We start from the raw sequence: 27,492 nt of genomic DNA on the forward strand, positions 1-27,492 counted from the left end.
CTGGGGCTTTAGTTTATCTCTGGCTATTTGTGCTAATTAATTTTAGTAGTTGGACAATTGACCTCTACAGTATGCTTCAGAAAGAAACCATATTTTGTTACTTAACTTACTAAAATCGTATGTTTTTTAACCTCTTTTTCAGATGACCGTTTCATATGATATCTGAATAAATACCCCTCTGATTAGTTCCCATCTTCTCTGCACATGCCCCGTCCAAGAAGGCAAAAAATAACTGTCTGGATATTGATTGGCTCTAATGATACCTCAATGGGCTGATAATGATATATCAAGAGAGCCGAAACCCTACACAAGAGGCCTTGTTCAGCAGCGGAGGATCAAATCGGCACCCGTCAGAGGGGCCTGCATTATTGATGCCTCTGTTTACATGATGAGACCATCTGTCAGGTTGCGAGGCTTTTTGATGGGAGAGGATGCTTCTGTCTTTCATTTTCTCACCATCATTTTTTTTTCTCCTCTTTCTGTGAGCCTCAAGGTCCCATTACGCTTCCCCCTCCCCTTTTGTGACTTATATAACAGAGTTTTCAAACTTGTCAAGGTGCTGTGATTGGACTAACAATCTTCTCTAAAGGCCTCTCCTCTGGCTTAGTGTGTTTTTTTTGGCAGGGACGGGGGCGGGGGTGGGGGGGTCTTTGGTATCTGTCTGGTATCTGCGTCCTCCCTTTTTTTTTTTCAGTCTCTCATTTTCATTCCTCTCTCTCTCCGCTGTCTCAACTCAGTGGGAGTCTGTTATGGATGTCTATATAGTTAAGACGCAGAGCTGATGTGAGGCCAGCTTGGTCCTCAGTTGTTGTAGTATAGAGGATGGGAATCTGAAGACTTTATTATCAGGAGGGGAATCTGGTGTCTCTGTCCATCTATCTGTCTCTCTCTCTTTTCCTCGCTCCCTCTTTGTATCTTTCATTTTCTTTCTCCCTCTCACTGCCACTCAGCGGGGCGCCATTAGCCATTCAGCACAGAGAGACCTTGAGGAATTGAAAGCGACAGAGCAGAAAAAGAATAGAAAAACTGAATCGAGGAAGGAGACAGGGGAGTTGGGAGTTGGGAGAGATGGGAGGCGAGGGGAAGAGGGTGAGGGCAGGAGGGGTGGAGAGAGGTGTTAAGGCGGCTGCAAACCAGACAGGCCACTGTGGCACACCGGGAGATGGAGGGATTAGGGATTAAGAAAGAAGAAATAAACAGATTTCCATGGAGATGAAGAGAGAAATCAGAGGAATGACAGGATGCAAGGGAGGGAATTATGGACAAGACAGGAATGGAATTTGAAACCCAGCTAAAAAAAAAAAAAGAGCAAAAGAGAAAGTGTGGCCAAGAATTGAAGAGAGAGAGCCAGAGAGGGATAGGGATGCACAGTGCATGCAATAGGGTATGCTAATTACGGATTTTTGAATTATGAATGAGATTAATTACATAGGCAGATGTGAATATATTCACGTTTTCCATCTCTACTTTACCCCAGACACTTTTAAATGGTAATGCCTGTCTTTTGGCAAAAGCACACCTCTCGTTTTACTTACTTTTCTCGTCTTCTCTGTCCTCTTTCTCCCACTTTGCTCGCTCCTCGTATCACCATTAGTTTTCGCCCCTGATGCAGTGAAGCATCTGTTGAATAAGTGCTGCTTAGTTCCATCAACACAACTTACACCCGATAAATCGGACTGTCATATGACTCACAATCCAGCCACAATATTTCTTTCACACACACGCACTCACACGCACTATCATCATTAGCCCGCTAATGTCCTGAGTGCTTAGTATGACTTACGAGCCATTGCAATGAACTGCAGAGATGATTTGCTCTCTTTATGGGGTGTTTGTACTGTGCTATTTTTTGCTGTGATTTGCATTTTGCATTTCCTGCTCTGTGACAGAAAAATGAATGTGTTCTCCCCTCAGGTCCTGGCAACATGGAGACTGTATCTCTTTGCTGTCAAAGTGCCCACCAAGGTAAATGTTCCCCCACTCTCAGTGGAATTTTATGGCTTTCACTTGCCAGTCTTGATCTCATGGTAATTCGCAAAAGATGTGACAAAGAAAAAAAAAAAAAAAAGAAGTAACAGACTTTCAGAGCACAAGAGAAGAGATAACGATGATGACTGTAGTGATTATGTTTTGGAACGATAGCGGGGATGATGGCGATTACGGTGAAGATGGCAGGTGGCATGAAGCTAGTGGTTTAAAGCAATAATTGAACATTTTGGGAAATATGCTAATTGGCTTTCTTGCGCAGATTTATATGAAACCATGATACCAGTCTCATATCTTAATATGAAGCTACAGCCTGCAGCTGCTTAGTTTATGGTTGTTTTTACACTTTGGTTTCTGAATAGATTATTACCAAATGTATGTGTATTTCCCAAAATGTTGTACTATTCCTTTTAAGGATTAGAGGTTTTTTTAACTTGGGTCTTATTTAAATAGTTTTTTTTTACAATCATTTTGAGTTACCCACAACAATGTGCATGCCAAAATAATTGCTGAAATGTGGGAATGTGGTGACATTACTGCAATAAAGTCCAATAGAGAGAAGCAAACAATAGGGCTGGCTGATATGAACAAAATCTCATATCCCATTATAGACGATTGTATATAGTGTATTTAATTCAGTGAAAAAATAATTGGTCCATTATAAATTGGCTGGATTACAGTCAAGTGAAGCCTTTTTTTTTAAAGCTATTATTTGTCTTTACCCAACCATTATATAAACATTACTGATGGTTATTTATCAAAAACATCATTGTATAAATATTTTGTGAAAGTATCAATAATCATCCTTACAACTATTGTTGTAATACGGATATCAAGGTATTTGGTCAAAAATATTGTGACATTTGAATCTGCCCTACTCTAAGTGCCATAAAGTGCAACACATGTGGATTCTACTTTAATAATCTCTTAAACCCCACTGACCTACTGGTGAATCATTTATTAAAAGCATATGCTGTGTAGCTAAACATTGCTCAAACCTAAGAAATGATGTTTAAACGTCTAGTGGATATATTGTACGTCAGGCAGAACTGTCTCTAGGATGATGCACGACTCAATGTTAACATCATTTAGCTTAAATAATGAACTAGAACAAAATAATACACATGCTATGTAATACTGTCAGACGGTGTGGAATAAGATTATTTTAATAACCTAAAGACCACTTGTGTCTAAGTGACTAATAGGGACAACAGTTTTTGAAACGGGTCCAGCGAGAGCACTTCAGCCGGCAGCCGTGAAATGGGCTGTAATGTAATCCAATGAGGCAATAGTGGCCTGTCAATGTACGTCCACTAACAGAGCTTGTTTGCCACTGACAGGCTCAGATTGTTAATACAAGTGTTTCACAACATTATGAAAAGGATAGAGAGGAAAACATACTTTTTTTCTTTACCTATTACTTGATCCGGTCTGTTTGTTGTGTCTAGACAAGTCTCGCTCAAGGAGAAGTCTCCATCTGAAATCTTGTGAGAGTTGAGTTGTTGTTGAAATCGTTTAAATATTCAGCCATGACTTTGAAAATCTTTAAGATTGTACCAAGCTTTGCATTCTGTGCTCGAACAGAACAATCTCCTCCCGGCACTCCTCTTTCCAACTCTCTGAATATTTAGATGATTTCGACAACAACTCGACTCTCTAGATTTCTCTCTAGATCTCTCTAGACTTTCAGAGACTTCTCCTTGAGCAAGATTTGATTCGACACAATAGCAAACAGACTAAATCCAACAAAAGATAAAGGAAAAAAGGTTTAAGGTTTGTTGCCAGACACTCAAAACAACAATCTGAGCCGGTGAGTCGATAGCAAAAACTAGCACTTTTAGTGGATGTACATTGACGTGTGCAATCGCCCCATTGGATTACATCTCAGCCTGTTTAGTGGCTGCTGGCTGAAGTGCTGTCGCTCAATTTTGGACCAATTTTAAAAATTGTTGTCCTCATTTGTCACTTAGACACAAAAAGATAACATTTGAAAAGTAAGAAGGAAAAAGGAGATTACTGTGCAACATTTCCATTTGTGGAATTGTCTAGTCTTGTTTGCCTATAATGGCATGGTTGGTGGAAAGTGGGTCTGGAATTTGTGAAATGACCCTCCCCTCCAGGCCAAGCAGTAGTCTTTCTATGTCTGCCAAAATCAGGTGAGCCACACGACAATATATTTGCAAGCATGTGCAGAATTGACGTGGATGGCATTAGCTTTGATTATTTTCCATCTTTAAGATAACCAGTTGTAGAAAGTTGCAATAAGTATCTCTGAAAAAATGATGATTAATACAATAGTATAAAATGAAACCACAAAATGGTCTGTACACTGTGTGTTTTCAGCTAAAAGTTTGGGTAATAATTTTACCCAGTCGTTGAAGTTTGGCAGACCTGTTTCATTGTCTGCACTGTTGCCACATTCCTAAATTAGAGCAAAAAAAAAAAAGAAAGAAAGGTGTGTATCATTTGAAGATTATATAAAATGAGAACTTGATCACAGTGATGTTTCTGTGCTGTTTTTCAGGTGGAGGTCACATTCAACTTCTTGGAAATCAGAGCGATGAATACTTATCCCGAGCATCAGGTGACACACTAAAGTACAAAGTTTTCCTGCTTTTTGGACCGTGAATCAATACAAAGTATTACTATGAAAACCTCTCCTGTCCTCACACTGCAGGTTGTCATCGATACAGACAAGACTACCTTCTCCCTGAGACTGCAGACCCAGGACCAGTTAGATCACATGGTCAACCACATCAACTATGCCCTCTCCCGAGTCTTCAACAACTCCATTTATGCGTAAGCTTCACTGAGCATCCTCGCCTCGAGCAAAAAAACAAGCCTTTTTGTTTCTGTATTGTGTGTTCTGAGGAGTGAAGACAAGTTGGCCGATGTTAACAGCACTCGACAGTGCGTTGGCAAAGTTGGCAGATTCACTTTTGGGCAGCTTTCCTCTTCAGCAGCCAAGATGCATTCTTGTACTGCAGCAGTTTGCATCCAACCCGTTTCTGTGTCACGGTTAGACTTTAACACCCAGCAATCACTGGGATTAAATCAACCAGCTGACACTGAGTAGGCTGGTACCTGAAGGCATTGTGATGGCTCTTTAAAAAAAAAAAAAAAGTCTAAGCTGTTTGTGTAGTAAAAACAGTGAGTAGCAGAAACACACAGTCACTGACGGAGCCATACAGACTCATGCTGCCAGTCAAAAAGCTGTTCTTACACAGTTAAGAATCCTGAATCGGGCACTGTGTGGCTTCTTTACTTTCTTTAAAAGGGAAGTACAGAGGGCAAACTCCAAAGAAAAGCCTGGTGAGAGTTGAGTTCAAGTGCCGAAAATGTTTGTCCCATGGTCATGTTAATGTATGGGTGGGCAGGCAAGCAAGGCAGAGTGTACTCCCCTTTCTCTTGGGTCTCATCTACAATTTCTAAGAGCAATGGGATTGACTGTGCTCCGACTATTGACCCGCACAAGGCTATCTCCGCACTCTATCATCCTTCAGAATGGCTCTTTTCCATTAGGGCCACTGTAGATGATTGCTTCCAGTGAGAGCATTTAAACAGAATAAAGAGAGAGGAGAAGACAAAAGGGAGGGAAGTTGTTGTGGGTTTGATTGTGCTGTCTTGTAACTGATTGGCGATGCTGCATTGAAGTACATGATGCAGATGGTATCAAGATAACACACGCATACACATACTCTCTCCATGAGCGGATGGTGATTGTGGAGATAAGGTGGGGATTAAGGTCATGGATGTGGTTAGGTGTGTGTGTGTGTGTGTGTGTGTGTGATGTGTTGACAAATGGGATTAAGGATGGTGTGTGTTGAATGCAACAGTATAGCAGCGTAATCCTATCAAAAAGCTTGAGCAGGTACAGCGTAGTGTTAAGTGCGAACACGGTGTTTACTTTATGATCCCAGTCCATACTCTTTTCTGCTTACTGGTTGGTTTTTTTGTCAAAGAAGAATTCAAAAGAGAACAAGAAGTAAGCTCCCAAATATCTGTCTTTTTTATGTAATTGCAACAGGGAGTAACAGTAGCTTCAAACAGCATCCCAGGGATCCAATTTTACAGTTTACGTGTTATTTATTCACTTGGAAACCAATGCCATAAGCAGTTTTGACACTGCAGACGTGCACTTTCCATCTTAATTCTGACTGGAGCAGCTATAATCAATGAAAACAAGTCTACAAATTAGCATCTTGCCAAGACAAGTAAGACAGTGGTATAATTTAAAAAATATTATGCAGCTGTGGTGCATTTTAGTAGGCATAGGCTAATTCTGGACCGGAATGTTTGTAAGTCAAATGACCTTTTAATGCTTGATTTAACTGGAAGTTGACTGAGAATGTGTTTATTCATAACAATGTTTTGGAGGATGCGGGCCGGACGGCAGCGGGAGGGTTACGCACATTTAATCATTCACACCTGGCAGCAGCCTTGTACCAGTGTATAATCACTTGGGCATTGAATTACTCCACTTAAGCAGCTAGTTCATTGTCTTGCTTAATGGCACGTCAGCAGCAGCAGATGAGGGAGGGGTCAGCATCATTTACCATCCACTATTCACCTGCCTGTATTTTGGACTGCATGCCTTCAAATCACATCACCAATTCTCAAGAATTCAGGTAAAGTATCCTGAAAACATAGATAATGAAGGTGATAGATGTTTAGCAGCTTGGATTGGATGAATCTGGTGAGCTCCACTTTACCTCTAGCACTACCTCAAGCTTGAATTTGTGGTTTTGAGTGAAATATCTAGACAACTATCAGATGAGTTGCTATAACTTTTAGTACACAGATTCATACCCCACCAGGATGAATTGAACTTTTTACCAAACGCTGTCTTCTGCTCACAGTTTTGATTTGTCCAATATTTTGTATTTTGACTGAATACCTGCATAACTAATGACTTTCCCCCCGGCCTTGTGCTCTGTGTGCAAATATTTGCCAAAACACTGAACTAACATAGTGATCTTAGTAAATATACCTGCTAAACATCAGCCTGTTTTTCCATTCAGTGTGTCCAAAGTCCATACCATGTATACTGTATACCTCCTGTAAACAGTATATACTAATTGTCCTAGACCTAGTATACTGTTTTGCTGTAAGTGTGCAAAAAAAAAAAAATCAACAAACACACGTCAGTTTTTTGCAGCTACATTTGCACGTAGGTTCTCAATTTCTGTTGTGCTTTGCATTGTGATAGAAAAGTTTTAATCTGCATTCTTACTGTTCTGAGCACATTTAGTTTAGTCTCTTTTCTAGTGTGAACTCTACTCAAAACCTGCTTATGTGTAGTGTGGATTTTGGACACAGCTATTGTTAACGTGTTAGCATGCTGACATTTAGCTCAAGGCACCTCAATGCGTGGAGTCCCAGAGAGCTGCTGGCATGTCTGTGGACTCATTGTTGTTTTGACCTCTTTTCTCTCTGTCTTCCAGTCCTCCTATTTGTCGAGCAGAAGGTGACTTAACTGATGGAAGTCACAAGTTTTCACCAAACTCAGAGTCGTCATTAGACACCCAGAAAACCTGCGGTGAGTCATCTACTTTTTCCGTGTGTCATCATCACACACACACTCTTGCATGCATATAGACCTACACACATATACGGCAGAGTTCACCCATTCGCTGGCTCACTGACTCACACCAAATCCTTAAGTGGGTCAGAGGACCAAAGTTGCTGGATGCACTCCCTTTCTGCTAGTAATCCTATTAATCTACAAGAAGAGCTCCTTCATGGTGCAATACTTTCATCTCACCTCAATATTTGCAGTTAATCCCCGCCGTCTCTGTTGACTATCTCTGTCTCGCTCTTTTTGACGTCCTCTTTCATCTTTGGTCTGCACCCTTTCTCCTCTTCATTCCTTCATATGTCCTCTACACAGCTTTATTCTATCCTTGCCATTTCTGATCAGTTATGGCCTGGTTTTGGATTGATTTGTTGTCTTCTCCTCTTTACCTTTCCAGGTGGATTTTCGGAGACCTACGCAGCTCTGTGTGACTACAATGGAATAGGCTGCAAAGAAGAAGTGCAGTGGGTAGGAGGCTGAACACACTTTACAAAAACCATTCTTGTTTGATGTGTTATTAGATATACTCTACTGCTATCTTTTGTGCAGCTGAACAAAGCTACTAGGCTATCTCTTTAATGTCACTATCCCATATCTCTCTCTTTTCTGTTATTGTTTTTCCTCTCTCACCTTTTTTCTCTTTCTTTCTTCTTTCTCTGCATCTCCATTCCAGGATGTTGACACCATCTACCACAGTCAGGACAACAGAGAGTTCAACTTACTGGATTTCAGCCATCTTGACAGCAGGTGACATAGTTTACCGACTTTTTAACCACACTCGGGCTCAATGTGCACTGCTTGGAAAAATATAATTACATAGATAGTAGTGTATAGCAGTGCCCTACAGTCCTCCAGCACATTAGATTTGAAATGAAGCAATTCAAATGAGGTTAAAATGCTGTCTTTATTGTTAATTTGTGAGCGTTTACAATCAGCAGGGCTCATTTAGGGAACACAAAGAAATCAGACAAATTAATACAAACTTGCTCCTAATGACAATGCTAACGTGCTCATTTTAAGGTGGTATATTTGTGTGCTAGTTAGCTGTTGATGGGATATTATTTGTTTAGCAGTCACTTGGTTGGAAGTTGAAGTATTGACAAGTTAAAATTTCGACTTGACAGTGGCGGTAGATGTAATCTGTCCAATAAGTTTCCCTTAAAAACCAAAAACTGTCAAACTGATGGCAGAGGAAGTATCAAGAGGATCACCTCTGGGTAGGGCTGGGTATTGTTACGATACCAGTACCAATCCAAGTACCCTTAAAGTGATACCGATGCCAATTGAGGTCTTCATTCGATACCCATCCGTACCCTGATCCAACCCTACACACACCGGACGAGTTACTATTAACATGTTGTGCACAGTTGTTTACTATCTTCTTTAGCCTCCTTTTATTAAAGCAGCCGGTTTGTTTGGGTGCGCTGTAAACAGATAGTTCTCTCCTTGCATTCCTGATGGGGTAGATACTCAAAGTGTGTTTGCGGCCCCTGTGATCATTGCAAGAGTAATTCCGAATGGCTCTCGAGGACCTGTGCTATTAAAATGCACAGGCAGCTACTACTATTCCCACCACCCACCACCACCACATACAATATATCACCATTCAATCATTACTGAAATCTAAAGTTACCCTAATTAAAAATGCAGCCCATGAAACCTCCTATAGTCATTGCTGGAGTTCAGAACCCAAAACAATAAAAACATATCATTGTCTTGATATTTCCTGACTGCACTGTAGACTTGTCCTCTCTGTTCTGCATCACAACACTTTGCAAACACAGATTTGTGCATCACATCGGCTGTCAGTCCTCGTCTCCTCTGACATTAGACTGGCTGTTTGTCTAACATCGCCCCTCCCTGGATAAAATGTTGAGCGTATTAGTCTGCCTCTGTTCAGTTTCAGTACAAATTTTGGAAGATCGTAGACAAGGGGAATGATGAATACATGGAATACTTGGAAACAGCAATAAGATGACATATGTCTACTCTTCTACCTCCCTGTTGGTATTTTATTTCTTTAAGTCCCTTGTTTCCTTTTCCAGACGCGTTGAGGAAGACTAAACAATACCTGAGTGCCGCCGATCATAAAAAGATTTGACAGCTGACATGCAAAAAGAGAATTCAACCTAGCTCTCTTGTCTTTTGTTTGAGGAATGTCCCGACTGCAGAGGATACAGTCTCACTTAAAAATGCATATCTCATCGTAGGAGCAAAGTCTTGCTATGCTGGTAAATATGAAAAAAAAGCCATTCATAGAAGCATGATTGGAGCCGCAACTCATGAATATATTAATGCTTTTCATATCCAGAGAAACCCAGATCACTGCATCGCTGGTTGCTTTTTCCTCAGAATTTTTTTTTTTTGATATTATTAAATAGTGTGTGATAAAGAGAGAGGCTACATCAGGAGAAGCTGCCTGCCCATGTTGTTTTTAAAGATCTTCCTTATTCCTTATTGTTCCCTCGAGACCTCACTTCAACGCTAAACATTCGTTCCTCGCTCTTCGAGAGAGGCTGTAAGAATTGGAAATTGGTAGAGGAAGCAAAGATTTGACAAAATTACACAAGGAATCAAAAAAAAAACACAATGAGAGGGAACAAAATCAGTCCAGCAAGATGAAGGGAGAGAAAAGGTGCAAATAAATGAAAAAAGGGTTCTAAGAATCGGCCTTTCCGTGATCATGTGCCAAAGGCTATTTGTGGTGCATTACTATCCTCCTCCCTTTCTTGTCCTTTCACATTTCCATTCCCTCCATCTCCCCTTGATTGGGCTCGTCTACCGTTACTGCGAGCGACAGGCTGATGCTTTTTCTGCTGACTGCTGCCCGTCCAAACATTGCCTCCGTTTATTCCTCCTGACTGAAAGCGGACACCTTTTTCTCTGGCCCTGTCTCATCCTCTTTTTATCCAGTTCCTGTGTTTTCTTCCCCTTTCATTTCCTCAGCTCTCTCTCTCTCTCTCTCTCTCTCTCTCTCTGTCTGAATCATCATCCTTCTCACACACACACACACACACACATACACACACACACACACACACACACACACACACACACATAAATACACAGTCTGCCTGTCTCTGTTGGTCCCGTCTGCTTTGAAAAAATGGCCACTGCAAGTTGTCATCATGTTGTAGAGAGGACTGTGTTTGTGTGAATTTGGTTCAAGAGATTTTGTCCTGGCATACGTTTCTGTGTGTGTGTGTGTGTGTGTGTGTGTGTGTGTGTGTGTGTGTGTGTGTGTGTGTGTGTGTGTGTGCTTGTGTTGGTGTGTGTGAGGAAAAGAATGTTTCACCTTACTGCCCCGAGAACTTATTGGGGCACCAGCTGGCTTGACAGTCATTCCGCTGTGTGTTACACACACACACACACACACACACACTCGCACACACACACACACACACACACACACACACACACACACACACACACACAAACAAACACAAACTAATAAACACTATCCTGAGTGCACTGTCCAACTTTCCTCTCACTTTCTGTCTGATTTGTTTTTTCCTATTCCTGAAGCAGGAATGCAGCTTCACCTGTCACTGTCAAATAACCTGAGTCATGTTCTGTACAGGGGTAGAGTGTATTTATAACAATACAGGACATTGGTGCACCTCAAAATCCAACCATCTTCCAACTGGTTGATCCAGCTATCAACCACATTGCTGTAAAATTAGTTTTTATGGTGCCCAGAAGATGCTTTCTATAATGATTTCAGTGTCCTGTGACCTTTACTCTAATCCCATCAATTAAATCAAAATATCCCCTTTCTATGGCTAGAACGTTATAGAGATGCTGTAAATATTGATTGTCCCCTCAGGCTAAATGATAATGTTGTTTGTGACCCTTGCTGACTTTGTGGGTATCACTCCAATTAGAGACTTACAAAAAAATGTGAAAATCTAACGGGCAAATTGCCAAGCTATTTATAGGACACATTCATGCTCCCCAGAGAATTAACCCTGCTTGTTGTGGACACTACAGATGACTTCCCTCAACTGCACCCACAAGCTATTTCACAATCTAACAGGCTTACTGCCATGAAATTTTCTGAGCACATTCATGCTGCCAGGGAGACTTTGATTTGAAGGACCCTATGACCTTTTCTCCAGTGCCACCTCTGATTCCCAATCTAAAAATATCAAAATCATCATCATTTTAATGTTGTGTGTATTGTAGGAAGTAATAGATGTTGCAGCCTTCGATAGGCAGCTTGGCAGGCCTCAAAGGACCGGTTCAGAAGTGAGACAGAAGTCTATCTCAACAAAGCACTTACCTTCTCATATGTTCACTGAAAGAGTATAGGATTCTCTGTCTGGTGAAACACAAAGAAAGATGTTTTTAATATAAGAACACTCATTTTGAAGAAGACCATTTTCATACTGCTAATGCCTCCTTTTTAGTTTTTGTAATACACTTTTGCACAGGACAGGGACTTTGGATTTTGTCCTCCAGCTCTTACATTTGAATTCCACTATTAAAGTGATCTCTTAATGGCCAGTATGACCCGAAGGATTGATTACAGCAACCAATAACTCTTTCTATGCACATGTGCATGTACCTCCTTAAAGTTCAGTGACTTACAAGAGACTAATTTAAATCTGAATGTTTAAACTCAATGCAGCAGTAGCTGAGGCTGGTATTAACATGTGATCTGTATCTGGATAATGACATCCAATCCATGGGTCTTGGCATTGGCATTTTCATTATCTCAATTGGATCTCAATGTGCAAATTAGGTAGGCAGGGCGGGGGGGGGGGGGGGGGGGGGGGCTTGTCAATAATCATGGCTTGTACCCAGTTCATAGTGAGCAGTGCCAAGAATGGACGGGATTCATTCCTAAATCACTTTTAGCGAGGGAAGACTTCTAGCTACTGCCACTGCTTCTAGCTTTGAGTGTGACCTTTCAACTAGCTGTGTTCTAATGACTGTGGTCACGCTGTATGGATTACATTTACACTTGTCTGAGATCTGACTACTGTACGAGCTTGACCACCTCCTAAATGAGATCGATATGATCGCATTCTGACCACAGTGTGCCCAGAGTGCATTTACACCATGCATTTTAATGATGTGTAAATAGACTCCCGAAATGCTTCATTCTCCAATTCCAATAATACAAATAACTAATTATACATACAGTTTGTAAAAGTCTCTAAACCACAATGATGACAGTTATTTTCTCCCATCATTTTCAGTCTGTGTGGTATTATTCCTCATGATAAGTATTCTAATTTCCTGTGTGAAATCAGTAGAGTACCCTTGTAAGATTGCCATGAAAAACTTTCAAGCAGCCTTTTAAACATTTTTTTTGGTCTTGTTTATATTAAAATTCACAACATTTGCATGTGTGGTGTGCATGTGCAGTGTGCATGGTCTCTAAGTTGCACCACTTGAACAACTCATTTTCTATGCAGACTGAAAAGCAGGATCAATAACGTACATCGTAAAAATTCATGGCTGGCCACACATGCACTCGCTAATATACTTGTATACGTACGTGTGAGGACCATCAACAGTATATCACATTATTCTGTACCCTAACCTTCACTTTAACCCAACCCCTCACCACTTAATTCTAACCTTAACCCTGAACATGATCCTAAAACTCAATCTAACATTAACCCCTCACTCTTAATTTAAAATCTTAAGTCCTGCATCTTAATTTAAGCGTGCAAAATAAACAGTAAACAGCGACAGATTGACCTGCTGTGCCAACACGTCCCCCGTGTGCTTGTCCATGAACGAGACGACTCATGAACGCCAACACACACATGCATGACTGAGTGAGACATCATAGAGGTCAATTACATGTCCTGCTGTCAAACATGAATCAACCGCCAGCGCTGATGATGAATCCTGACATCTTGTCATCTTGTCATCCACTTATACACACACACACACACACACTGTCAACCTCGATACACTTCTGTTGTGTGAAACAAACATAGGAAGAGTGTGTGTGTTTGTACATACACACACACATTCACGCACATACAGAGGCTCAGCTGTGTTAGTCAGGGTTGACTGTTCTGATGGCTGGCATGACAATGGAAAAGGAACACAGCTTGTAGCCATTTTACTCCTCTGAGATAAACTGTAATGTCTCGGCTACTGCAGTTACTGGCACCAGGACCCTCCCTCACTAGATTACACTCTTTCTTCCTCTCTCTTTCTTTCTCTTTATATTTTCCTCATTCATTCTTTTCCTCGTTCATTCTTTTTGTCTGTCTGTCTGTCTGTCTGTCCCTTTGTATTCTCTTTCTTTTTCCTCTCTACCTCTTTCTTTCTTTCTGGGTTTCTTTCTTTCTTGGTTTCTTTCTGTCTTTCTTTCTTGGTTTCTTGGTTTCTTTCTGTCTTTCTTTCTTTCTTATTTTCTTTCTGTTGTCCGTTCTTTCTTTCTTTCTGCTGTTTGTTCTTTCTTTCTTTCTCCTTGTATTTTCTTTCTGTTGTTCTCTATTTATTTTTTTCTTTCTCTCTTTCTTTCTTCTTCCACCCTTTCTCTCTCTCTCTGACTGGGTTTATTCTCTCTTTCTCTCTGTTGCTGCTTGTTTTTCAATGATGTATAGCAGGTGTAGCAGCAGTGTGGCTTTAGTTGGACCTTGGGGGATTTTAAAACTCTCCCTCTCTCTTTCTGTTTCTCCTTCACAAACACACACAAAATACACACACACACACACATATATACACACACATACATACACGCACACACCCACAGGACAGGTCTGTGGGGTGCTGTGTCTGTTTGCACAGCGGTGGAAGTAGCAGTGTTTGAGGTCTGCAGCTGGGATCAAACTGTGGCTTTATTGAATAATCCACTGACCCAGCCATCGATCTTTATATCTCTCCCTCTTCTTTTTTTTTCTCTTTCAGTCTTTGCTTCTCCTCCTCAGTGGGGCTGCGGTATCAGTCATCTTTCAGAAAGCAGCCCCGCCGATAGCGTTCTCTCTGTGTCACAATGATAAACTGCTTTCAACAAAACGGGCAGCAAAGAAAAAGTTTGGCCCACGATAATGTGAATTTATGGATCAATGACATCAAATGGTTTTTGAGCAGATGGAGTTCGCTAATTTAAAGATTTGAATTTTATCTGTTTGTGTGTGTGTGTCTCTCTGTGTGTGTGTGTGTGTGTGTGTGTGTGTGTGTGTGTGTGTGTGTGTGTCCATTCCAGGGACTTGGCAGTGATCGTGGCATCCATTGCGTACAACACCTGGTTCACCAAGCTGTACTGCAAAGACATGCGCATTGTAACTATCCTTCTTTTAAATCTTCCTCACTCATAAACCTTCAGCCAGATGTCGACTTCTCATCACTTTATTTGATCTTTTTATCTCTTTAAGTTTTCCTTTGCCAGTCTGTGTGTAATGAGAAGACTTTTATTTTATTGAAACTGCTCGTTTAAGTGCTCGTTTGCCCAACTTCAGTTCAAATATGTTCAAAGCTCTGGCATCAGCTCACATTTTCTTACTCTTAACTTAAAATAACATTTAATTTACACCAATGCATCGTCTACATAAGGCCAACCTTGAATATCAATTTAATCTCCTTTCTATACTCTATATATACTAAATAAAACATCAAGAATAGTCTATAAAAACAAGTTTGAAGACAGGACTTTAAAGAGTTTGTCCTCAGCATGGCTTTAAGCACCAATTTAAGATGATATGAAAATGATTGATGCTTAGCATTAAGTTAGATTAAGCAGCATCAGTCTGTGATTGAAGTGCATTAAATTATTTCACCTCAGTGATCATTAAAGTCCCTGTCATATTTTCTTGGAAATGGACAAAAGTTATGTTTACATTGATGGTTTCTAACCAAGAAACAAATATTTTTTTTTACAAATATGATTTTTGAGTCTTGCTTTGTTTGTTGCCATGTTCTTCTTCACTGCCTTTGCTGGAATATTGTCGTGCATCTTCGCACATGACCAACTGCTGATCAGCGTGTACACAATACAAACAAAAGAAAAGGGGCCAACTCATTAAAAAAACGTTGCTCCATAGTTACAGTATTCTAGTGGTAAAAAAAACTCCACACAAAATTGAGTACATTTCTATAATATTAGATGTTCATGGCTAAAAAGCAACACTCAAAGTTAAAATTCGGATTAAAAATATTCAGTTATTAATATTTATAATAATATAATACTGAAAAACATGAAAACGAACATAAAATTGTTGATTGGTGCATATGTGTGTATCACTTTTTTCTAACTCAGTCCCACCCAATTCAGACTAATGAAATGACCCCAACACAGAAATCTCTCATGTAAAATGGTAACAATTGTTTTAAATCTGGCAGCAAGTTTTGTGTTTACTGTATGTAGGGGCCCATCATTTATAGTGAGGAAACAACTGAGGATATATAGATTTTTAGGGATTTAAAAAAAAAAATCATGCTAAATACAAATGTGTGTTTCTTATTTTGAAACTTGATTTCAAAATCTAATCAAGTCTATGAAGTTATTAATGTTAATGCGCATAAGGTCAATTTCATGTGAACTTGAGGCCTCGTGTCACAAGCTTCACAAGTGTTCTTTTATTTGTCTCCAGGGGTCGGAGGTGGTGGATCAGGTCCTGCACACAGTCAGCAAGTCCAACAGTCTGGAGGAGCTCACTCTGGAGAATGCAGGACTTAAATCGTAGGTTTCCTCCTGCCTGACAATCATCTGCCACCTCACCTGTCACCTCTCTTTGTTTAATTCAATTTCCACTCCTTCTCTTCTCCTCACACCTTTGCCTCTCAAACGCTCCTCCGTCTCTCTGCTTTTGTCTGCTCTACTCCCCCTCCCATCCCCAGCATTTTCTCTCCCTCTCTCCTCTTCTCTTCTCCTATATGCCTCTGTCCTCTCCTCTCACTTCTATCTACCTCATCTCATCTCTCAATTCCTCCTCACCCTCCCACTCTCTCTCTGCTGTCTTGACCTTTCCAATTCTGTCTCCCCTCCTTTTTTTCACCCCCTCTCACCTCTCTTAACCTCCACTCTTTCATCATTAACCACGAAAGCTCCCTCTGCTCTGCCTGCGACAGGCTTATTGTTTCTCCGTTCAAACATTATTAAAATTTTAGGCTTCACCTAGCATGACTTTTCACCTTCTACGCATTCCTTATTTAGTATTAATTGAGATGAATTGGCTGTGTCAGGGCATAATCATTTACTTCAGCATAATGATGATGTTTCCAAGTTTTTACACTTTATTTTATTAAACCTATTCCAAAAGAGAGGGCAATTTGTATTAGAGGCTCTCTATAAGTGCTGCACCAACAGCTGACGGTGAAAAACTCTATGTGAGTGAGAGTGAATATACTTTCTGATATGTCATTTAAAATAATTGACACATTTTAAGAGGAACAAACTATAAACAAAATTGTGGCAAACATGCTAGCACACAGTTGTCTCTTTACACATCTAACGGAACAGCTTTAATTTGGAGCCATATTGTTGCTGGCCACCACACAAACATAAGTCTGGTATTCAAGCTATTTTTAACTTTTGGTCTCCAAGGACCCCTGACAACAACAACAAAAAAAATCTGTTTCTTTAGCTGCTTTATGCTCCACTGTGTTCATCAGCTCACCACTCACTTTTCATGTCTACCATTTTGGTGCAGAACAGTGAGAGTGAACCACCAAAGCTAGGTCTGTAAACGAAAAACCGTTAGCTAAGAGATCACAGTACACACTCAATAGATATGAGGGAAAATGCAAGAATATATAATATGACCTTCATATTAAGGCTGCGTATCTGATACTGACAGCAATAATATGTCTGGCTTTATGTCCAAATAGCAAAATTATACTTTATTTTTAGTCTCTAAAAGCTAAATTAATGAGCTAATTAGCGCCATTAGCAAAATTATCTTGTCAGAAGATAAGTACATGTATGCAAAGCTAACACTATGTCAGAAATGACTCCCTTTCATGATTCTCTATATAATATACAGTACCAGTCAAATATTTTACTCAATAGTGAGCAACAAATTGAAATTTCCAACACTTCAAAATCCTTTTGTTTCATACCTTTTAGCTGTAGAGTTGAACAATAGTCTTTTTTTTATAGCTATAAAATATAGAGCATTGCATTAGGGGATTGTTAGCTGAACGGAGTGTACATACTACTACTTTTCTTGTTCCACTGTGAAATTTTCGAAAGGTATCATATAAACTGTACAAAATACACTCCAATACAATGCCAGAGGGTAAATGTACTAGTAGAAGTATAGTAGGAAATACAGAGTGATTTCAGACACAGCCAAAGAATCTGGCCAAGCATTTAATGACAACTTTCACTACCTGACAGTTCTGATACTGTGCTACAGTCACATATCTGTGGTTATATGCAAAAAGTATAGTTTATAAATTTAATTTGGAGCCCTGATAATACTGGGATTTAAAGGGGCAATACTTCTCTTTAGCAGGCTGTTTGGCATTTGTGTAAATATGGAACTTGGTGCATTTAGGCAACTTAGGGTAATCTTTCCAAGAGATTTACTGATTTCTCATACTCAAGTTGCTCATTCAATTTCACTCTAAAAACACCCATTTTCATTTTTTTTTCTCTCCAGGGATTTTCCGCAGAAAATGGCGTCGGCACTGTCAGAGAACCCGGCGTCCGTGATTCACTCCCTCAACCTGGCTCACAACACGTTAGACAACCAAGGTACTAGTCTGTACTCAGTGAACTCTTTCTCCCTCCTACTGCTGGCTCTCTCAGGGCTCCTCTGATTGTTCTTTTGCTTTTACTTCGCCGCGGCTTTTGTTTGCTCTCAGAGAATTCAGAATCAATCTCTGTCCTCTCAGAACCCTTATTTTCTGTTTCTCTTTGTTTTTACTATTTTTTTTCTCTGTCATCTATCTTTCATGCTGTATCTATGAGTGGTCTGTCTCTTTAGAGAAATACTTCTATTTTTTTTGTCTCGCCCACAACTCGCTAGACAAAGTGAACTTATTTTATTTACACACACACACACACACACACACACACACACACACACACACACACACACACACACACACACAGGGTTTCCAGGGTGCATGCTTGCATGTCAGTATCACTCATTAGCTACTTTTGTTCTTGCAGTTGACATGTCACCCCATAAATTCAATAGATTATTTGTACTACACTAGCAACGCTCCATTTACTTGTGAGTGTGTGTTTTATGTGTGTATAAACAGTGTGTGGACTTACTTTACTGTGATTACAACCACAAAAGTGATGCAGCTTTAAGTACCATCTCAATAATATACGTAATCATAGTAAAGAATGACCTTCAGTCAGTGCTGGGCCTATTGTGTTTTTTTGTTGTTGTTGTTGTTGTTGTGTACATGCAGATTAATAAAAACTGAGAAAGAAGATGCAGTAACCATGAAAAAAGGTTTTAGAATGACATCACAATAGATTTTTAATAAAGCACAGCCTTTTGTTATATTAGCATTGCTGCAATGTGTTTTAATAAGATTGCTGAGCTGAAACTGTGAGTTATGTAATCTGGCTTGGCATATGGTATTCATATGGGTTTGTGTCTGCACTGGGAATGTGGGAGAAACTGTAAAATACAGTATGTGTGTATTGTTTGTGGGTATGATTTATATATTGTATGTGTATGTTTTGGACGGGATTTATAGAGAGAGGTTGCATATTAGCTTGATATCAAGTGGCAAAGCTGTGTGTGGGCTGACTTGACAGTCTTACTCATAACTCCTCAATAGTGTAGGCCTTTGTGTGTTTGTGTGTTTTTTTTAATTAAGTGAAGCTATTTTTGTCTTCCCCTCCATGTTTCTTTTTCCTCTTCTCTCTCTGTTTAATCTCTTCTTATGATTATCTCTCCCCTCTCTCTTTGTCTCCTCTTCTCTCCTTATACCAGGAGTGTCCAACCTGATTCAACAAGTGTGTCGCCTCAACAAAGGCCTTCGCCTCCTCAATCTCTCCAAGACTTCCCTGTCCTCTAAGGGTAGGAGTACTCCTCTGACACACAGCAACCCCTAGTGGCTGTCACTGCACACAAACACATAAATGTGAATGAATGCCCAATTAAGTTTTAGATTGGGTATAATCATCAAGGACATTTCAGCAGAGTGTATGCTTTTAACCCCAGCTCCTCTGTTAAAGAGCAGTCTCTTTAACCATAAGGCCACCCTGCTAGCCCCAAATGAAGATTTATTGTGGCTGGAACTTACACAGATAAACAGACCCATGCTGGTAATGTATGATCCATCTACCAAATGATAATCAGGTCAGAATCATAAGCAGTTGATCTGTTTTTCCCCCTAAAATCCTACATAGGCATTAGTGCAGTGTCCTAGTTCTATTGCTTTTATCCCAGACAATAAAACCATCCGCTAGTATTACAGCAGACTCTAAAGGATAATATTGATACAGACATAAATCCATACATTTATAGCTTAATCTTGATAGCATATTTGCTCATTATAGCTTATTTCATAGCATCTTTGATCTTCCATGGCATTTATGGTAGACGTTTATCTGATTTAGCTGATGTTATGATTTATTTATTACTGAGTTGCAAGAGAAGTGTGCTGCCTGACAAAGGCAAAACACAGTAACTAAGTATTTTAGATACATAAAATCACGTAAAGATGTTTAGGTCATGCCTTAACTACAAAATAAAGCTAATAACTAAGTGTTCCACTTAGCCATTGCCTCTCTAATATAGCCAAAGATAATTTTTCACAATATAGACAGTAAAGCTCCTAAATAGCTTAAATCCAAGCCAAGTTGCAGTATCACCCTGGACTCATCAAGCTACTATTGGACTTACTACAAAAGCTAAAGCAAGAGAACTCTGTCAAGTGAAATCTAGCTGATGAGATAGATACAGCTACCGTTAGCTAAACCTAAAACTACATTTATTTGATTGAGTTTAGCCCCTGAAAAATATTCACTTCATTGAACTAATGTGGTAATTTAATTTCTCCATATCTAAGGTACAAGAGAATATATATGAATCCAATGATAGAAAAACAATACAGCTAAATTCCTGCTAAACTAACTAGCATAACAGAGTAGCAGTAAATGCTATATGACTGTAATGGAATCCATGTGATTGGCAGGTAAGTTTAAGCTACCTTAAAATTGTACTAAACTGTAAAATTCCGATAGAAACATGATAGTAGCCAGGCAGACAGACAAATAGCATAACAGAGATTAATTTAAATACTATGGACTTTACTACAAATAATCAAAATAGTTTATTGTCTTGAAGGGGACATTTTATGTTTTTCTTTGGGTGCTTTCACACCACTAGTTCAATTATTTGATCCGCACCAGGCAGTAAAATTGTTACTATGTAGCGTACCGGCTGTGGTGTGGTCCGCGTTCACACCTGCAAATGAATCAAGATTGGCCCGATTGACGTTCCCTCATCTTCACGTAGGAAGGCATTTAGTGCAGAATCAAGCGGACCGAGACCACCTCTTTTTGGAGGTCTCGGGCCAACTGCTGTTGGTGTGAAAGCGCCCTTTATTTTCTCATATATATATATTGTTTCAATGTCAGATGTTCATATTAAATGTGGCAAAGTGTCAGCATGTGTAGAAGCAATCCCTGTGAGCAAAAAGCACAGGCTTGAGTCTACTCTAAACGCTTGGTTTAACTTTTTTTTTCAGCTCTATGTCATTATATGGTCATGTAATCCAAGCGTAGTGTGCAAGTTCACTGCTCCGTTCCACTAACATTATGGCATTTTTTTCATTGTTTTGGGGGTAATCATGCCAAGCCGTGACTCAAGTTGAGTTGGCAGGCTGTGTAAGTGTTTTTCCATTGCACAGCACAGCAAAGTGAAATAAGTTGTTTACCAGTTAGAGGCTGGTCATCTGCAGCTTTTAGTCAAACATCATCATCACTATGGCTGTTTCTGCTTGTACTATTCCTCCCTGCATTATTTCTAATTGATCCACTCAACAGACACAAATATCTCCAGATGTTGTTGTGTCATCTGGTTCTCTGTGCCGCTAATGAAGCACTGCTAATTCGATGAGGAACAAGTCCCTTGTTTAGTCATTAAAATGACTATGAATATGAAGCAATAAAGCAGGAAATGTTGGGTTTGCATCAGTAGTAACTTAACGCAACTCTGATATGACTGCTTTCAGAAAGCCGATCAACCAAAACAGAGTGGACTCATCAGAAGGGGTGCCATAAAGAGACAGGAGCTGAGGCTAGCTGTGATAAAAGGAGATTTTTTTGTGAATCATGCAAAGCTACTCTACTGGTTTCTCAAAATAAAAATAGCTGGAAATGAGCATAATATCTCCCCTTTTAAACTTGAACAAAAAGTTGAAAACCTTCTGTTTGAACAACAACTGCATTTTTCCTAAGGCAGAGTGCAATAGTCATTCTTTTTAGCTATCATGTTGGTTATGTAATACTTTTGTGTGCAACTATAACTAGGCTAAAACAGCATAAAATGAAATGAGTACATCCTTTCTATTACTCTTTGCTGGTCAGCTTGAACACCTTGAAGTCTCCCATGTGTTTTTCTTCTTGTCCCTATTGTTGGTGAAGTTTGAACTTCACAATGCAGAATGATGAATGTGGAGAGTTTGACACCAGAAGGTTGTTTACACATTCATCTGCTCAATGGGGAAAGTTTCTTTGTTCTCATTGAAAATCCGATATTCTGTGGTGGACCTGCAAGCATGATTTGTGACATCACAACTAGTCTTGAAGGCCAAGTGTGATGTGGAAACTTAAAACCTCCAGTGCACAAACACTGAGAATTGACTTCACAGTGTGTTCAGCAGGAAAACTTTTAAAATGAAATATATTTACATATTCATAGATTCTGGGATTTTTAATGAGAGAGAAGGAGTAGATGTCATTTCAGGGATTTTAATGTGGTAATTATGTATATTTTTCCAGAGGAAAAAACACATCAGGCATACATTATTGTTCCAAGCAGAGTATTTACACCTATATACACCTTAATACCTGTGTGGAGATATTTAACAGTTAAACACTCTCTGCTTCGTCTCTGCAGTTACTAGTCTCTTTTTTTGCAGGGAAGTATGGATGAAGGAGCGTTCTATATAATAACAACGCTGAAACCTGAGTGTAATACATATGCTACAGATAACAGCCCCATATCCTGTTAGTGTATGTTATTAATGGGAGACCACACTACTGTAGGTGCGATTTTAAAAGGCAGTGGGTTGACACAGTGATTCTGGGGGAATGCAGTGATGTGGTGCTGACCTTGAATGGTGGGTGTTGGTATGACTTTGCAGGGGCTGAGCATTTTTTGTTGAATATTTATAGATCTTTCTCCCTCTCCCCACCCTCCTCACTGTCTCTGAAACACCTACACACATGCTCAAACAAGCACACACACACACACAGTAGACACACACACACACACACATACATGCACACACCTATGCATTGTCTTGTAGAACTTAATCAGACATGCAAATAGGCAGATATGTCACGCATGCCCCGATACCTTTGCTCCCACACACGCTTGACAATTTCACACCAACCGGATGGTTTCCAAAAGTCCCCACTTCCAGCAGAATTAAGCAGCTGATAGATAGATGGAGGGGGGGATTAGACACCCTGTCCCCTCTTCCCCTCATTTCCCTCCTAATCGCTGCAAATTAGGGATGAAGAGCTTAGCGCTTTGCCAGCTCCAGAGCAGCACATGCAGTAGCTGGCTTCATCCCAATGCTACAGAAGAGAAGAAACACTCATCCTGCAACTGCTGGTTGTAATCGATGATATAGTGAATAGCACACAGAGTAACTATGGTTGCAGACTTTTTTTTAATGTATCCCTGCTTCTAGATATTTCTCCTGTGTTATTGTCTCTATATTTAATCCTCAGCTTGCCATAGTATGCTTTGCTGTGCTTTGCATCAGTGTGGCAGGGTGAGGATTTTAATAAGAGGTCCCATCGGGCTGTCAAGAGTAATTGTGTAGTGATCTGATTTTAAAAGAATGATTTCCTTTTGTTTTGCTTTCAGGGTGATGCTAGGATAGTGAAAAAGTTGGTTGGCTTCATCTAAAAAGCTCTTTCTATATCAGCTCACCAGTCTCGGGCCAATTATTTTTTGCCACTGAGCTGTCTTACACTCTTCCAATATGTAGTTTTGTATTCATTACTTGCAAATGAGTCACGTCCAAAGCATGAAATTGGCCTATTGGAGAAAAAATAGGATAATTATAGGATGATTAAACACTCAAGGATGCATATAACTTGTTTACTCAAGTCCTTCTTCCCCTCCTCTTCCCCTCTCTCTAGGTGTGGTTTCTCTATCCCAGGCGTTATGTTCAAGTGACGACTACTCCAATTCTCTACTGCATCTGGACCTCAGTAAAAACCCTGGGGTTCTGTCTGGAGAGGATGCCACAGTGAGACACACACACACACACACACACACACACATACATAGACATATTTAGCAACTTATTTATTGCCATATAAACTGACACCCTTCTTCCTCCTGTGCAGAACCTGTACCTGTTCCTCGCCCAGCCCAACTGCCTGGTCCATTTGGACCTATCTGGAACAGACTGTACAGTGGACTCGGTTTGTACTCACTATCTGTTACAGTCACTTTCCAGCCATCGCTGTCTGATCTCATCTCTAGAACGGGAATCAGGCCAAGAAACAGAAAGGGAAAGCGCCCTGAATACGAATCACCTGCCACACAAAAACAATGTTACCTCAGTTGACTCAGTGTTAGAGCCACTCTGTGCATAATGCATTGAGTGATGGTAAAAGCTCTTATAGTAGAAGGCTCTACAGTAGAGATATATACCCACTTATGAATTATACAAATGACATATTGTACGAAAAGGATACAGGAGCCTTTTGTTGCATGCTTTTGTTCACATCTTTGTCACTTCAGAGGAATGACTTTGTGTTGTTGCTGCGTCTAAATTTAGCACGTCTGCCACTGTGACGAAAACGCCGTCTTGCCACATTTGCAGATGCACGAACAGCTGAAAGGATGGCAGAGCTGATAGAGTTCAGTGACCACGTTTAAGTGTCTGCCCCTGCTGGTGACTGCTGGGATAACAGCACGGATGTCTGGTTATGGTTTAAAATGGGAGAGCAAACATGAAGAGATGCACATTACTAGTGGAGGGGTCTAGAAAAGGAGGGACAGAAAGTCATTTAAAACACATTTCCTGCATTTCTACACCACATAACCTCTTAAGTCGAGAAATAGCTACAGTACTTGCACTAGTTTAGATTAGTGAAATTGAGGGTGAAATTATATGTATAAAACATGTGGTCGAATATGGTAATAGGTTGCAGGGTAGGCCATTTTAAAGGTCAAACAAGAATAAACATTTATATAAATGCAGCAGCCTTAGAACACACCACCATATGATTTGTATAATTAAAGCTGTCGGTGTCAAACCTGAGGGTTGATATTCTCAATACTCATTAGACCAACTGAATATGCTGCTCTGTCTGGTACGTCTGTGTCCTGTCTTATCAGTTATGAATTAGTTTTTCGTTGCATGAGAAAATGGATGAGTGGTATGAGAGTGTTAGTGAAAAGTGTCAATTGGCAAAACCAACAGCCACATTACACTTTAAAAGAGCCGACTCTAAATCGCCCCCTTAATGAATGTTCATTCTCCACAACTGAATCCTGTCTGATCAGTGAGCTAATGTTAGACAATGTTCGCTGATGTTGACTCATGAATCCTTCCAGCATTTTGGCAGCAGGACAATCTTACTTGTAGCTCATTTAAAGTTTAGTGGCATGTTTCTCACTTTTGTAAATAGGCTCATGTATGGATTGACAGACTGTGATGGAGCTAAAGCTAAAGGGTGCTCCAATAATGTCTGCTTTTATTTTTATTACTTGGTTTTCTCAGTTGCAGAAAATAGTGTAACGATCATTGATATATGCTGATTAAATATAATCTAATAAATGTATTTTAAAATAGACAAAAGTGGAGTAGTAAAACCATAACTTTGCTACCCCTAAATAAATCATGGGGACACATTTGCTCCACTTGCTGCACTGCTCAGGTGTCTATGGACAGCAGCTCTGATATTTTTTCACAAGACTCAGTGCTGAAAGTTACAACTGCACTTAAGATGTTTTGAGTGTCTTGTCATCTTTCAGTGGATGTAGAGGTTTGTAAAGAAGAGAAAAAAAAGAAGTGCTGGCTGAGTAGGAGGCCGTATTTCTAGTTTATGTCCAGTCTTTACTGCTTTGTCTGTGCCGTACTGCTTCTGACAGGAAAATGCGCTGTAGGGACATGCCTGGCTGTTTTTATTGTTTCCCTCCATCACTGGAAGGTCAGAGGTCAGTGCCAGCTACAGATTTACAGAGCTCTGTGTGTACACTGTGACACTTTGGCAGGGCTTACATGGGGGTGGTGTCTGATATGGTGGTGTCTCTCTCTCTTCTTTTTTACTCCATGTATCTTAAAGCTACAGTGACGGCTTACATTGCATATTTAGCTGATTATTTTAAGCTTATAAAACATGATGCGGTGGAAGTTTGTTTCCTTCTATAAAAAGTGAAACAGTCTGCTAGTGTATTTGGAATATTTCTATGGATAGCAACTTTTTGAAGAATGTTTCCAAACTTATGTTTCCCTAATTCGAGTGCTGCAATCTGCAGACATTAATTTCCAGAACATATTTAAAACAAAATACTGAAAATGTAAATGTATCTGATAAACAGCTGCTGTGAGCATAAACCTTAGTGGCTAATGAGTTTCCTGTAACAGCTTCACAATAAAAGCCACCTCATGTAACACTGGATTTCATACATGGAAAGACTTTTGTGAATCCCTTACTTGAGTTAAAAAAAAAAAAGCCAGACCAAAAGTAGTATTAAATTTATTTCATGAAAGTGGAATTTTAATTTATTGTGTAACTTTAAACTGCTCAATATATTATAAAATAGTTGAAATCATCTCCATCTACAACAACTACAGCAAAAATGCTACTCACACATACTTTAAGTACATTTTGCTTATAATACTTTTACATGTAAATTTGAGTATTTTTACATTGTTGTATTACTGCATACAGTCAGGGGCCACTTTATTAGATACACCAATGTAACATAATTCAATCCAATACAACAGCTCTGCTATAAATTCTACATTTATGAAGCTTATTGTATTTTCAGTTTTTTGTTGACGTTGTGAAGAAGGTGATATGTTTATTACTGAAGTCATAGTGAGTGATAGTGGTGTATTAGGGTGCAATATAGTAAATGTCAATAATAAACATAAATTAGAATTATCACTTTTTTGACAATGTTAACAAAAATGGAAAATGTATAAACTTCAAAAAAAGTAGAATTTATAGCAGAGCTGTTGTATTGGATTGTGTTAGATTACACAGGTGTAGCTAATGAAGTGGCCATTGAGTGCATATTTGAATAAAGGATATGAATACTGGTTCTCTAATACCAAAACTCTTTTCACTTCACTGTGATGCGTTTGCTTTTTGTCCTTGCTGCGCTTCACTTCACTCAAATGATTTTAAGCACCTATGAGAACACAGAGCTTGTCTAGCAGGTGTCCGTTTGGCAGAGGAAACCCTGTGAAACTAATCCTCTTCCCTCCCTGTTAATGTGGGCCATCAATTTTGTATTGAATGATGTGCTCGAATTCATTGAAGTCGTTGCATCTATTCTGCTTCAGTTGCAAATTCTCCAAACTTTGTCTCTTCTTATTTCTTTTTAAACCCTCCTTGAGACTAAAGGAGTGTGAAAACCGCTTCATGTCCTGTTTTCTTAATTGACATCTATCCTTTTTTGAAAGGCAACTGTCTGAGGAAGAATTTGTCTTTTTTAGTGTTGGCCTACTGGATTGAATTATTAATCAGTTCCTGTTTTAATCTGCGGTGACGTACTGACGACGGTCGATTAGTCAATGTACGTGATGGATGGCGCTGCCAGGGAAAAATGGATTTGTGA

At 39.7% G+C, this 27,492-nt stretch overlaps 1 protein-coding gene across 1 annotated transcript in view; it reads left to right on the top strand.

Annotated features, from left to right (window-relative positions):
- Positions 1 to 27,492, top strand: part of carmil3 (capping protein regulator and myosin 1 linker 3) — a 95,780-nt gene that overhangs the window by 12,698 nt on the left and 55,590 nt on the right. The window contains exons 3-14 of the mRNA XM_053330646.1: positions 1,915 to 1,965; positions 4,511 to 4,570; positions 4,664 to 4,785; positions 7,431 to 7,525; positions 7,959 to 8,029; positions 8,235 to 8,308; positions 14,739 to 14,814; positions 16,123 to 16,211; positions 18,136 to 18,230; positions 19,435 to 19,521; positions 23,829 to 23,938; positions 24,039 to 24,116. Coding sequence (XP_053186621.1) covers positions 1,915 to 1,965; positions 4,511 to 4,570; positions 4,664 to 4,785; positions 7,431 to 7,525; positions 7,959 to 8,029; positions 8,235 to 8,308; positions 14,739 to 14,814; positions 16,123 to 16,211; positions 18,136 to 18,230; positions 19,435 to 19,521; positions 23,829 to 23,938; positions 24,039 to 24,116 — 1,008 coding nt within the window. The remainder of the gene's footprint in view (positions 1 to 1,914; positions 1,966 to 4,510; positions 4,571 to 4,663; positions 4,786 to 7,430; positions 7,526 to 7,958; positions 8,030 to 8,234; positions 8,309 to 14,738; positions 14,815 to 16,122; positions 16,212 to 18,135; positions 18,231 to 19,434; positions 19,522 to 23,828; positions 23,939 to 24,038; positions 24,117 to 27,492) is intronic.

The sequence above is a fragment of the Scomber japonicus genome, chromosome 12 (genome assembly GCF_027409825.1).
Source record: "Scomber japonicus isolate fScoJap1 chromosome 12, fScoJap1.pri, whole genome shotgun sequence".
In the NCBI taxonomy this organism is placed as follows: Eukaryota; Metazoa; Chordata; class Actinopteri; order Scombriformes; family Scombridae; genus Scomber; species Scomber japonicus.